At 43.6% G+C, this 14,218-nt stretch overlaps 1 protein-coding gene across 3 annotated transcripts in view; it reads left to right on the forward strand.

Moving 5' to 3' along the window:
• The window catches only part of LOC137342201 (probable E3 ubiquitin-protein ligase HECTD4), a 212,408-nt gene that overhangs the window by 11,593 nt on the left and 186,597 nt on the right, over positions 1-14,218 (forward strand). For all 3 annotated transcript variants that reach the window (XM_068005963.1, XM_068005965.1, XM_068005964.1), the window contains exon 2: positions 4,220-4,737. In XM_068005963.1, coding sequence (XP_067862064.1) covers positions 4,220-4,737 — 518 coding nt within the window. The remainder of the gene's footprint in view (positions 1-4,219; positions 4,738-14,218) is intronic.

Genomic DNA, 14,218 nt, shown 5'->3' on the forward strand with positions numbered 1-14,218 from the left:
CTTGTGAGAAATGGGAATAAAGTTTGCTGTTGCTTCTTTCTCATTCCCTCCCCCACCCCAAACCACGTAAACGTTCAGCTCCTCCACTGAGTACTGAGTTCAGTAGATAAATAGATTGCACGGAACTGTACAGACCAGAAAGGTCCATAATTCAATTCCCAGTTTGTCCTCTCTCAAATTGGGTAGCAGTGAAGGGTACTGCAATTGACTTTGGTGTTCTGAGTTCGGGAGGACAAAGTTAGCAAGAGCTCCCACTCTTGATCTCTATGCAGTGATGTTTGTTGGAGAAGATTGGACCTGGGCACTTCAGTCAGATAGGCTGCCAACACTTGTTTGTTTGAAAAATTGTCACTTTGGGGGGGGCCGGGGGAACGTAAATGTTGTTGTGCTTAACTTGCAAACCATAATATGCAAAGCTGCTTTTGTACAACAGTGCATGTGGAGCGCTGTGTGCATATTGAGTAGATGCAATGTTGTCGTTGATGTGTAATTTTGAGTAGCAAAATTGAAGTAATTCTATTGAGCCTGGACAAGTGTACTGTAAATTTCCAGCCAGGGTTTATAATCGAAATATTGCATTGCAGAGTGAGCAATTTTTTAATGTTTTGATTTGCTGACATGAGAATTGCTTGACTTGTTAAAACTGTTCTTTTGAATCCTTAAACCTCTGAAGCTCTTGTCTATATAGAATGATTACAGCTTCTGCAATAGAGAGACTCTTGACTCTGGTGTCATTCGGCTGATATTAGGCCATGAACCGTTACCTTTTGTGCTCCTTGAAGATTGGACAAAGCAAACTAGATGAATCATGTTGTACATGTATATGATCAAATTTTTCTCATGGGTGACCAGTAGCTCTGATGGAGTGTTGAATTTTTGATCAAGATTCAAAACCCAGTCTTTTTTAAAATTCTCACCCTTGTTCAAATCCCAGCATGGCCCTCTCTATCTCCCTCAAACCTCCTCCAACCCACAATCCTCTTGGAACTCTGCTTTCTTCCAATTCTGGCCTGTTGTCCATCCCCACTTCCTTCACCCCACCATTGGTGCCTTTAGCCGTCTAGGCCCTAAGCTCTGGAATTCCCTAAACCTCTTTGCCTCTCCACCCCTCTCCTCCTTTTAAAGACACTCTTACAACCAAGCGTTTGTATCAGCCCTAATGTCACCACCTTTGGCTCGGTGTCGATACTTGTCTGCGCTCTTGTGAAGCTCCTTGATACGTTTTATTACGTTAAAGATGCTATATAAATGTAAGTTGTTGTGGACCATTTGCAGTGCTGCCATTGGTGGTAGCTCCAATTTCAGTGGCTGCACTGTAAAGTGAATGAGACAGCACTGAGACTAACCTATAGGTCTGACTCTGTAATAAATGTAAGTGCTGCCTGGACTGAGTGTTCAAACTGCCTGTTCAGACCAGTGATTCAATTTCCAGATTGCTGACTTGTACAAATCTTTGCCAGTCATTGGGGAAGATCTTGTAGTCCAAGATGCGGTCATAAAATGTGACTCAAGGCTGCCTGTTTTTTTTTATTCTGGTGCTGTGAAATGTAGATGATTCCACAACATTGAGAGCCTAGAGAAATACAAAACTACAGCTTCTTGGAGGAGCTCTAATATAAAGATGCTATTGATTGACATTAATACTCTCCTACTCTATGGAGTGGATTTCAGTGGGTCTCAGCTGGGCTGTGAGATGCAGAATATTGTTGCTGGAATGTTCAATAACATTTGGAACGGGAACGGGGGAGGGGGGTGGTATCTTTCCCTGTGAAAGTAGCACTCTTGTAAGCTGATAAGTTACCACCTGTGTTATCAATATCATTAATAGGCCAGAGCATCCAACTCATTATACATCAGTCTTCATGCTAAAAACAGAAAATGTGGACGTAAGTAGCAGGTTGTACAGCATCTGAAAGAGAAAGATAGGTTAAAGTTTCAAGAAAGGTCCTTTCTCTTTCAGATGTTAACTGACCTTTTTTAATGCAGATTTCCAGGTGTGTGTTGTCATGATGAAATAGATTGGAATTGAAAATGACAGTAATGGTGCTCATCTGGACAGTAAAGTTACAGGGTCTTCATTGCTGTGTTGAAATATTATTAGTATCAGGCTCACCATTGCTGTGTTCAGCTATAGTGGTAAATATTGCCCCAGGATAAAAATGAAGATGCTGAAAGTGCATATTTTGAAGCTTTTAGAAGCTATTAAGCAGTGGTGTCTTGGTCAACACTGGAGTAGATGTCACTAAAAGTGTACATCCGATATGGGTGCAATCTGCTTTGTTGGGTACAATTTCAAAACTGAGAATGATTTACCATGTTAAACCAGGAGCTTAACTCTTTCACTCTTCTAGTCTTCCTCTGGAGATTAACCAAGAATGTAAGAAACCTTTGTTTAAATGCCAGTGAAGACTGTATTTTTAAAATTTAACTGAAGTGAATTGACATTGTTTAATTTGGGTGAAGAATCTACTTTTGAGAGGAAAAGTAATATTATTGCTTTTCATGATTCTTCAGTCAAAATTTTAGTTGCACCTTTTACAGAGTGTAAAAGTAAGTTAGATAAGTGTTTTTTTTAAAAAAGCTCTTTGCCCAGTAATGAGATTTTATTTGCCCACTCCTAGTGCCATTGCATTCTTTGACAAAGCAGTAACCTGAACACAGCGTTCCACCCTGTTATGCTAGCCCTCTATCCTTGTTACAGTATGGGCTTTCTCAAAAAACTTGTAACTTGCTGTTTTCGTAAACAGACCAAGTTTTCTGTGCTGAAACTTGTCTTGACTTTGTTAAAGTAGGTCCATTTGCTGGTCAGTTTCTATCAAACAATAGCAACACCGTGCATTTATATAGCGTCTTTAACATAGAAAAATATTCCCAAGGCGCTTCACGGATGCATAATCAGATGAAAATGGACACCAAGCCAAAGGAGGAGATAGGGGTGTCTGAAAGATTAGTCAAAGAGGTAGGTTTTAAGGAGGATCTTGAAGGAGGCGGGGGAGGTGTTTCAGAGCATGGGGCCTAGATGGTTGAAGACTTGGCTGCCAATGGTAGGGTGAAAGTAGGAGAGATGCACAAGAGGCCAGAGTTACAGAAATGGAGAGTTCAGGTGGAGTTTGCAGCTCTGGATGAGGTTGCAGAGATAGGGTGGAGCAAGGCCATGAAGGGATTTAAACAAATAGAAAAAAAGAACTTGTATTTACGTAGCACCTTATTATATCCTGCCATCCCAGTGCATTTTACAGCCAGTTATTTACTTGTGAAGTGGAGTCACGGTTCCGTAGGCAAACATGGAAGCCAATTTGCCTTAATGCCCCTGGGTTAGGCGGGGAAAAAATTTCCAGAGTTCCTGTTTAAGATTCCTATTTGTTGACCTGCGATGGTGGTGCATGTGTGTCTGATGGGTGAGAATATTATTGGGATATGCTGTGATTCCCCACATGAATGAATAGCCTGCTAACACAATTGAGTCTGATCCTACCTTGCCCAACATTGACAAACGTGTAGTTTCCAACATGCATGCTGGATATCAATTCGCGATGTGATTTAAATGCTACCTAGCCTGGGGTTAAGAGGCTAAGGTTGAACCTGAGACAGTGTAGTTGATTTGTATGGCTGTTCCATACCAGATAGTGCATTTACCAATTAAGAGAATAGCAGCTCATCAAATGATCTTTGATGTTTGTCTAGAGCACTTCTAAAATATATACATCTCCGTCTTTTCCTGTGAGTACATTTTTAGTTCTTGCTGTACTACATGGTGCAAATATAATTGAGTATTCAAGGAACATTGTGAGGGGGTGAGTACAGTAAGCAGGCATTTTTGACTTTCCCTTGTCTCAAATGATTATGTAACATTACCACTTCGAATTACTGTTCTCTAATAACCGAACAACATGGTCTGCTTTTCAGGTTTGGGGTAAGGTTGGAATATAGTGATTGGAATTTACTGGTTTTTGTGTATTTTTTTCCAGTGAGACTGATTATTTGGAGAACAATGCATTGCGTGATGCCAGATAAGATGAGGCAGGTAGATGTCATGGTATCATGAAGCTGTGATACCTACAGGCCTCGTCACATCTGGTACCTGTATAATTTGAAATGTAAACTCCTTTCCCACCCTTGAAATAAAAAGCTTATGGACAGCTGTCCTTTAGGGCAGAAAAATCGGTGTCATATGATTACTTGTCGCAAATAAAACAATTTTCCATTGTTCAATTTTCAGATATTGACATTCGAAACCAAAAATCCTGAAGAGCTGGCAGAACGATTGCGAGCTGTGTGCGGGAACCAGAGTAACGCTTATGCACGACTACTTGAATATCGTCTCAATGCACTCCGAGGCCTGTGGAATGCACAACGACAGTTAGCACTTGAAGAGCAGCATGAGCGTGAAAACTCCAGTGATGAAGAGGCCATGTCCTTGCTCAAGCGGCAGGGCTTGCTGCAACAACCAGAACAGGCGCCATTTACCTCTCGCATGGGCCTCTTATTGGTGTTCCCTTTGATCCAATCACAAAGTAAAACTGACCCGTCCCTCTGTAACATCACTGCTGAAGTGCTTCTGAACTGCCTTAGAGATTGCCAGCCTTTGAGCCTCACAAAAGAACCTGCTGACTGTCTGAATGGCCTGGAGGCCCTGCTTTGCTCCTGGTTAGAAGAATCACCTGCTTCGGGTCAATCAATCCCATGGAAACAGAAAGAGAATGCTGCAGCTGCACTGGTGGCTCTTGCCTGTGCAAGGTAGGAGCAATCTGGCATATCTTAAAGTTGTAATAACTGGAAATATTTTTCATTTACTTAGTTACAATGGGACAGACCTTGTTACCTTCTGCCTACTATGAAAGTTAGTGACAGGAAATAACATTTTTTAGAAATCATAGAAAGGTTACAGCATGGAAAGAGGCTGTTCGGCCCATTGAGTCCACGCTGGCTCTAGGGAAGAGCAATCCAGCAAGTCCCACTCCTCCACCCTATCCCTGTAGCCCTGCAATTTTTTTCCTTTCAAGTTCTTACCCAGTTCCCTTTTGAAGGCCATGATTGAATCTGCCTCCACCATCCCCTCAGGCAGTGCATTCCAGATCCTAACCACTCGCTATGTTTTTAAAAAAAAAAAGTTTTTCCTCATGTCACCTTTGGTTCTTTTGCCAATCACCTTGAATCTATGCCGTCTGATTCTTGACCCTTCCGCCAATGGGAACAGTTTCTCTCTATCTACTCTGTCCAGACCCTTCATGATTTTGAATACCTCTGTCAAATCTCCTCGCAACCTTCTTTGTTCCAAGGAGAACAACCCCAGCATCTCCAGTCCATCCATATAACTGAAGTCCCTCATCCCTGGAATCATTCTAGTAAATCTCTTCGAAGGCCTTCACATCTTTCCTAAAGTGCAGTGCCCAGAACTGGACACAACACTCCAGTTGTGGCCGAACCAGAGTTTTAGAAAGGTTCTTCATGACTTCCTTACTTTTGTACTCTATGCCTGTATTTGTAAAGCCCAGGATCCCGTTTGCTTTCTTAACCACTTTCTCAACCTGCCCTAACACCTTCAACGATTTGTGCACATATAACCCCAGTTCTCTCTGCTCCTGTATCCCTTTTAGAATTGTGTCCTCTAGTTTATATTGCCTCTCCTCGTTCTTCCTACCAAAATGTATCATTTCGCATTTTTCTGCATTAAATTTCATTTGCCATGTGTCCGCCCATGCCACCAGCCTGTCTCTATCCTCTTGAAGTCTATCACTATCCTCCTAATTTTCACTACACTTCCAAGTTTTGTGTTATCTGCAGATTTTGAAATTGTGCCCTGCACATCCAAGTCATTAATATATATCAAGAAAAGAAGCAGTCCCAGCACAGACCCCTGGGGATCACCACTGTACACTTCCCTCCAGTCTGAAAAACAACTGTTCACCACTACTGTTTCTTGTCACTTAGCCAATTCTGCATCCATGTTGCTACTGCCCCCTTTATTCCATGGGCTGCAATCTTGATGACAAGCCTACCATGTGACACTTTAATCAAACACCTTTTGAAAGTCCATATACACCACATCAACTGCATTGCCCTCATCTACCCTCTCTCTTACCAAAGTTAGTTAAACACGATTTACGTTTAACAAATCCGTGCTGGCTTTCCCTAATCAATCCACCCTCATCCAGGTGACTGTTAATTCTATCCTGGATTATCGTTTCTAAAAGTTTCCCCACCACCGAGGTTAACCTGACTGGCCTATAGTTGCTGGGTTTATCCGTAGCCTTTTTTTGAACAAGGGTTGTAACATTTGCAATTCTCCAGTCCTCTGGCACCACCCCCGTATCTATGGATGTTTGGAAGATTATGGCTACTACCACCGCAATTTCCACCCTTAATTCTCTCAGCAACCTAGGATGCATCCCATCTGGACTGGGTGACTTATCTACTTTAAGTACAGCTATCCTTTCTGGTACCTCTCTCAATTTTTAGCCCATCCAGTATCTCAACTATATCTTTGGCAGCATTTTCTTCCTTGATACAGACAGATGCAAAGTACTCACTTAGTACCTCGACCATCCCCTCTGCCCCCATGCATAGATCTCCTTTATGGTCCCTAATCGGCCCCACCCCTCCTCTTACTACCCGTTTACTATTTATATGCCTGTGGAATACTTTTGGATTCCCTTTTGTGTTGGCCACCAGTCTATTCTCATACTCTCTCTTTGCTTGCCTTATTTCCTTTTTCACTTCCCCTCTGTACTTTCTATATTCTGCCTGGTTCTTACTTGTGTTATCAACCTGATATCTGTCATATGCCCCTTTTTTCCACTTCATCTCACTCTCTATCTCTTTTGTCATCCAGGGAGCTCTGGCTTTAGTTGTCCTACCTTTCTCCCTCTTGGGAATGTACCTCGACTGTACCCGAACCATATCCTCTTTAAAGGACACCCATTGTTCAATTGCAGTTTTGCCTGCCAATCTTTGATTCCAATTTTCCTGGGCCAGATCTGTTCTCCTCCCACTGAAATTGGCCCTCTTCCAATTCAGTATTTTTACTTTGGAGTTGTCCATGTCCTTTTCCATAGCTATTCTAAACCTTATGATACTATGATCACTGCTCCCTAAATGCTCCCCCACTGATACTTGCTCCACTCAGCCTGCCTCACTCCCTACAACCAAGTCTAGCAATGCCTCCTTCCTCGTTGGGCTGGAAACGTACTGGTCAAGAAAGTTACCCTGCACACATTTCAAAAATTCCTCCCCCTCTTTGCCCTTTTATTATTATTTATTATTATTATCCCAGTCTATGTTAGGATAGTTGAAGTCCTCCATTATCACTACTCTATAGCTTTTGTACCTCTCTGTAATTTCCCTGCAAGTTTGTTCCTCCATATCCCTCCCATTAGTCGGTGACCTATAAAATACACCCAGTAGTTTAATGGCACCTATATTGTTTCTTAACTCTAACCAAATAGATTCTGTCCTTGAACCCTCCAGGACATCCTCTCTCTCCAGCACTGCAATATTCTCCTTAATCAATACTGCCACCCCTCCTCCTTTCTTTCCTTCCCTATCTTTCCTGAACACCTTGTATCCTAGGAATATTTAGTATCCAATCCCGCCCTTTTTTGAGCCAGGTCTCTGTTATTGCCACGACATCGTATTCCCATGTGGCTATTTGTGCCTGCAACTCACCAACTTTGTTCACCACGCTTCGTGCGTTTACACATGGGCACTGCAAACCAGTCTTAGACTTTCTTGTACTCTCTCTTAGTCTGATCTCACCTAATCCCTTACTGTTTTTTGCTCTAGTGTTATCTTTCTCTCCCGATCCTTTTGTGCCCTTTGTTTCTCCTTTCCATTGCTACATCCTGGTGCCCACTCCCGTGCCAAATTAGTTTAAACAACCCCCCCCCCCCCCGCCGCCCCAGCACTAGCGAACCTCCTTGCGAGGTCATTGCTCCCAGCTCCATTGAGGTGCAACCTGTACAGGTCTAACCTCCCCCTTTTGAAAGTTACTAATATAATAAAACCAAACGCCACATGGGAGAGAGTATTTTCATCACTGACCTGATAACTTTGGACAAATGATCAGAGTCACATCATTCCATTAGTGACAATATTCATATCCTCCACTTCCCTTGAAATATAGCATCTCTATACCTATCACCGGTCGAAGCATCAAAGTATTTGCATAATTACCATGTCATCAGATTAGATAGTGTGTGATATATTAAAACTGCTGTAAGGTTGCAATATTCTGTGATGCTGTCAGATCAGCATTATGTGACTCTAACTTAATTGGTATCTTGTCTAATAATATGTGATTGTCAATCAACTGATCTTAAGCCTCTTTTGTGAAATAATTTCCTAACTTTGTATTGCTGGGTGGTACTGCTCAATCCTTGGAGAAAGGTTGACTTCCAGGTTAATGTGAGTAAAGGTTAGTTTTTGCACTTTCTTGAGGAACAAATAACATTCCCTCTTGCCCCACTGAATATAATAATAAGGACTAGACATGCATTCTAGAATTGGAGATTTTGCTGTTTGCAGCTGGAGTCTTGTGACATGTATAAAATGAGCATTTGCTGTCAAGACCACCAAGCTGCAGCAGTATGTAAGAATTTGTTTTCCCTGACACACCCTTTCCCACCCCCCCCCCCACCCCCCCCCCCCTCACCCCACCCTGACCACTTCCTTTGCACTTTACACAGTGATTCATGATTTCCTCCCCTACCACCAATTGAGTACCATTTCAGATTTATCCATTGGAAGTTAGACCTGCACACCTCTCCCCTCCCCTCCCCTCCCTGACCAGTATTTGAAATCTCAACATTAGCAATTACCCCAACCCCATTGAGTAGGATTTTGGACTTGAAACCCTCCACCGATCAGCTACTTTCATTCTGATCACCGATTCCTCAGCCTCCATTAGTGAATATTACTACCTGACACCCCTCCATTAAGCAAGTTATGAACCATGCAAACACCCTACCCCAAAGCAGCTTGCTATCCTTGAACAACTCCCAATGCACACTAAGACCTGACCCCCACTGAGAACCATTCCTGCTTTCCTTGGATCCCCTCTATTGAGCAGAATATTAATTTTGTAATGCTCACCCCCCACCCCCCACTGAGCATTTTTTGGCCTCTTCTCATTTCTCCCTCTTCACCCTCCCATTTCTCTCCCCTCCTCGCTGCCTCTGCTCTCTTCTCATTAATGCCAGGAATTATCACCTTTTCAAATGTTTTTCTTTCTAGCAATCTCATTGACTGTTGGTAAGCACAAAACTGAGGTAATTTGATAAGGCTCCGATATTAGGCTTGGATTCCCCTGTTTTCTGGACTGCCAGTTAGTCCCAAACTCATTGAAAATGTAGAAACTTCTGCCAGTAGAAAGTGTATAGGCTTACAACAACAACAAATACTTGCATTTATATAGCGCCTTTAAAACATCCCAAGGCACTTCACAGTAGTGTTATCAAACAAAATTTGGCATCGACCCACATGAGATATTAGGACAGGTAGGTTTTAAGGAGCGTCTTAAAGGAGGGGAGAGAGGGAGGTAATTCCACAGTTTAGGGCCTATGCCGCTGAAGGCACGGCCACCAGTGGTGGAACAATTAAAATCGGGGATGCACGAGGCAATAATTGGAGGAGCACAGAGATTTTGCAGGGTTGGAGGAGGTAAGAGTTAGGGAGGGGCGAGGCCATGGAGGGATTTCAAAAGAAGGATGAGAATTTTAAAATTGAGGTGTAGCCGGACCAAGAGTCAATGTAGGTTAGCGAGCACGGGTGATGGGTGAACGGGACTTGGTGCAAGTTAGAATACAGGCAGCAGAGTTTTGGAACAGCAAGTTTATGGAGGGTGGAAGATGGGAGGCTGGCCAGGGAAGCATTGGAATAGTTAAGTCTAGAGAAACAAAGGCAGATGAGCTGAGGCAGGGGTGGAGACGGTGCTGTTACGGAGGTGGAAGTAGGCGGTCTTGGTGATGGAGCGGAGTGTCAGATTGGACGCCAAGGTTGTAAATGGTCTGATTCAGCCTCAGATAGTGGCCGGGGAAAGGGATGGAGTTGATGGCGAGGGAACGGAGTTTGTGGTGGGGACTGAAGACAGTAGCTTCGGCCTTCCCAATATTTAGTTGGAGGAAATTTTTGCTCATCCAGTATATAGTAATACATGTCAGCCAGTAGCCAATATGTAGCTCGTCGCCACTTACCTTTGCTGTCTGAAGTTTTGGTTGCTATTGTGGACCTGAGCTGTGTTCTTCCTGCTGTTGCTACTGTCGCACCCCATCATCCCAGTCAACTTCCTTTCCTCCTACTGTGGCCCCTGTTCTGTTGTCCTACTACCTACTTTCTTGGCGGCTGTCATCAATTGTTCTTCGTTTTTCGAATCAGCTGCCTCGTGTTCCAACTCAGTTGCCGCTACTCCTCCATTCATCTTCTCCCATGCCACTGCCTTGGGATTACATCCTTTCTGATTAAGCCCACGACTTCCATGTACTCTGTTCTAGGCATCCTCTGCAGTGTGCACCAAGGCGCTCACCAATGGCTGTCCCAAAATAGCAATTTGCACTATTTTATTCCCCTATCTTGGTGTAAAGCCTCTTGATCTACATGCATGCTAAACAGCGGAAGCAACATGCTAAAGACACAGCTAAGCGATTCCACAAGCATTGGATCAGATCAAAGCTCTGCAGTCCTGCCATATCAGTCGTGAATGGTGGACAATTGAACAACTAACTGAAGGAGGAGGCTCTGTAAACATCCCCATCCTCAATGACTGCAGAGTCTAGCACGTGAGTGCAAACGCTTCAGCCTTGTCTTTTGCAACCATCTTCAGCCAGAAGTGCCAAGTAGATGATCCATCTCTGCCTTCTGCCGATATCCCACCATCAAAGAAGCCAGTCTTCAGCCAATTCAATTCACTCCACGTGATATCAAGAAACGGTTGAGTGCACTGGATACAACAAAGGCTATGGGCCGGGCCCGACAACATCCTGACTGTAGTGCTGAAGACTTGTGCTCCAGAACTAGGCGTGCCTCGAGCCAAACTGTTCCCGTGTAGGTACAACACTGGCATCTACCCGACAATGTGGAAAATTGCCCAGGTACGTCCTGTCCACAAAAAGCAGGCCAAATCCAATCCGGCCAATTACCACCCCATCAGTCTACTCTCGATCATCAGCAAAGTGATGGAAGGTGTCATCGACAGTGTTATCAAGCGGCACTTACTCACCAATAACCTGCTCACCAATGCTCAGTTTGGGTTCCGTTGGGACCACTCGGCTCCAGACCTCATTACAGCCTTGGTCCAAAGATGGACAAAAGAGCTGAATTCCAGAGGTGAGGTGAGAGTGACTGCCCTTGACATCAAGGCAGCATTTGACTGAGTGTGGCACCAAGGAGCCCCTAGTAAAATTGAGGTCAATGGGAATCGGGGGGAAAACTCTCCAGTGGCTGGAGTCATACCTAGCACAAAGGAAGATGGTAGTGGTTGTTGGAGGCCAATCATCTCAGCCCCAGGACATTGCTGCAGGAGTTCCTCAGGGCAGTGTCCTAGGCCCAACCATCTTCAGCTGCTTCATCAATGACCTTCCCTTCATCATAAGATCAGAAATGGGGATGTTTGCTGATGATTGCACAGTGTTCAGTTCCATTAAGCCGTCCGTGCTCACATGCAGCAAGACTTGGACAACATCCAGGCTTGGGCTGATATGTGGCAAGTAACATTCGTGCCAGGCAATGACCATCTCCAACAAGAGAGAATCTAACCACCTCCCTTTGACATTCAACGGCATTACCATCGCCGAATCCCCCACCATCAACATCTTGGGGGTCACCATTGACCAGAAATTTAACTGGACCAGCCACATAAATACTGTGGCTACAAGAGTGGGTCAGAGGCTGGGTATTCTGCGGCGAGTGACTCACCTCCTGACTCCCCAAAGCCTTTCCACCATCTACAAGGCGCAAGTCAGGAGTGTGATGGAATACTCTCCACTTGCCTGGATGAGTGCAGCTCCAACAACACTCAAGTATCTCGACACCATCCAGGATAAAGCAGCCTGCTTGATTGGCACCCCATCCACCACCCTAAACATTCAGTCCCTCCACCACCGGCTCACCGTGGCTGCAGTGTGTACCATCCACAGGATGCACTGCAGCAACTCGCCAAGGCTTCTTCGACAGCACCTCCCAAACCCGCGACCTCTACCACCTAGAAGGACAAGGGCAGCAGGCACATGGGAACAACACCACCTGCACGTTCCCCTCCAAGTCACACCATCCCGACTTGGAAATATATTGCCGTTCCTTCATAGTCGCTGGGTCAAAATCCTGGATCTCCCTACCTAACAGCACTGTGGGAGAACCTTCACCACAGGGACTGCAGCGGTTCAAAAAGGGTGCTCACCACCACCTTCTCGAGGGCAATTAGGGATGGGCAATAAATGCTGGCCTTGCCAGCGACGCCCACATCCCATGAACAAATTTTTTTTTAAATCGCCTTCCTGTTTCTCTCTCCTCTGCCCAACCACTCTTCTGATTATTTCCCTGGATCACCTATGCATTACTCAGTCTATTGCCCTTCAAAATATCCTTACTGTTGCAAATAAGACCCTTTATCATGCACAATCTCCTCCTAGATGGGCCCATTGATATATTAGGCCTTATTGAAATTAAACTCTCGTGGAACTCCTTCCCTCTTAATGAGACTGCCGTGCCCTGCTCTACATTCCACTATGTCCCCTAACCTAACTCTTATGGCAGTGATTTGGCTGCCATCACCATGTCCCATTTTGACCTGTCCCTTTACTCTTCTGGCATCTTTTCCTTTGAAGAAATGGGAGGGGTGGTAGAGTCGATGCTCAAATTCCAACATTCCTTTCTTCTCGAGTCCTCCGATATGTTGCCATTGAGGTCTCTGCCTACCCCTCTCATCACGTACATGCCATTTACTGTGAACAGTTTAGTTGAATAATTAAAAATGTTAAGTGTTTATAATGACGTGCTGTCAAACACAGTAACCAAATATGAGCCACCTACCCTTTTGGCTTCAATATTTTTAAAAGATACAACATGGAACAGATGGGCTTATCAATAGAATTCAGTTCCAGGCACAGAAATGCTAGTTTCAAATGAAAACTATCGTCTGATAAAATGGGGGGAAAAAAGTCAAATGTAACACTAAACTCATGTTGTAAATGCTTTGCAATGCGTTATTTTGTTAATATGGATTCTAACTGGTAGAAAATGAAATTTTAATGTGCTTTACTTATTTAACAGTTAATTTGTGAACGGGATGTGGGGAAGGGTTCATCAATTTTTAATATAAAATAGTCAAAATGTAAACAATTTGAACACTTCTAGTTGGCCTCAACTTTAGCTTAAGTGCGAACAAGTTGAACAGAATTTTTATGATTTAAACTGAGAGTAGAATGTTAAACTTTATAATCAGGTCAGTTTAATTTGACAAGATATGAAATAAATTGGGCCACTTTGAGACAGAAGTGTGCAAAGACAGTGACCAAGGAGTTGCTAATTTGGAGCACTTATTCGCACACTCTTTCATCAGAATAAGCAGGAGCCACAAGCAGGTGTTATCTGTGTTGGTAGAGGATCAAAGTAGAAATTGCTAAGGGGGTGAAGTTTTGGACCTTGTCATGGCAGTTAAGGTATGGGAGTTCAAAAAAATTCACAACTAGATGGCAGAATTGGGTGGATTTTATGCTTCTGAGTGCAGAAGGAATGGGTTGATAGATGTCAGAGGAGATGATGAAATCTTGCTTGAGACCTGTTAGTTTGATGATGAAAATATTGATGGTGCAGTTGTGGAGCTGACAGCTGTCTAGATTTAGAATAGATGGCATATGAAAGGTAGCTACTGGAATAGGTAGACTTTAGTATAAGGAGCAGGGTTGAAGATGCAAAATTCACATACCTGTGACAAAAAGGTGATTGGGAAGTTCAAGATGAAATGGGTGTGGATAATTTTTTAAAAAGCTACTGTGAGCAGTGGTAAACCAGTGTGCGTAGGTTGGATGGAATAATGAGTAGTTTCCTTTTTAGCCTTAGTGAACTAGTTGCAGCATGACAAACTACTGGCATCTTGCTCAGAAAATACTATTCTGTTTGGTCTATTCCTGGTGTCACAGCAAGTGGAGAATGATTGAGTAGAGGAATAATGGAAGAAAATAGGAAGAGAGTCTGATCAGTATCTCTCTGGAGAAGTTTGAAAATCTAA

Source organism: Heptranchias perlo, chromosome 25 (assembly GCF_035084215.1).
Source record: "Heptranchias perlo isolate sHepPer1 chromosome 25, sHepPer1.hap1, whole genome shotgun sequence".
Classification (NCBI taxonomy): Eukaryota; Metazoa; Chordata; class Chondrichthyes; order Hexanchiformes; family Hexanchidae; genus Heptranchias; species Heptranchias perlo.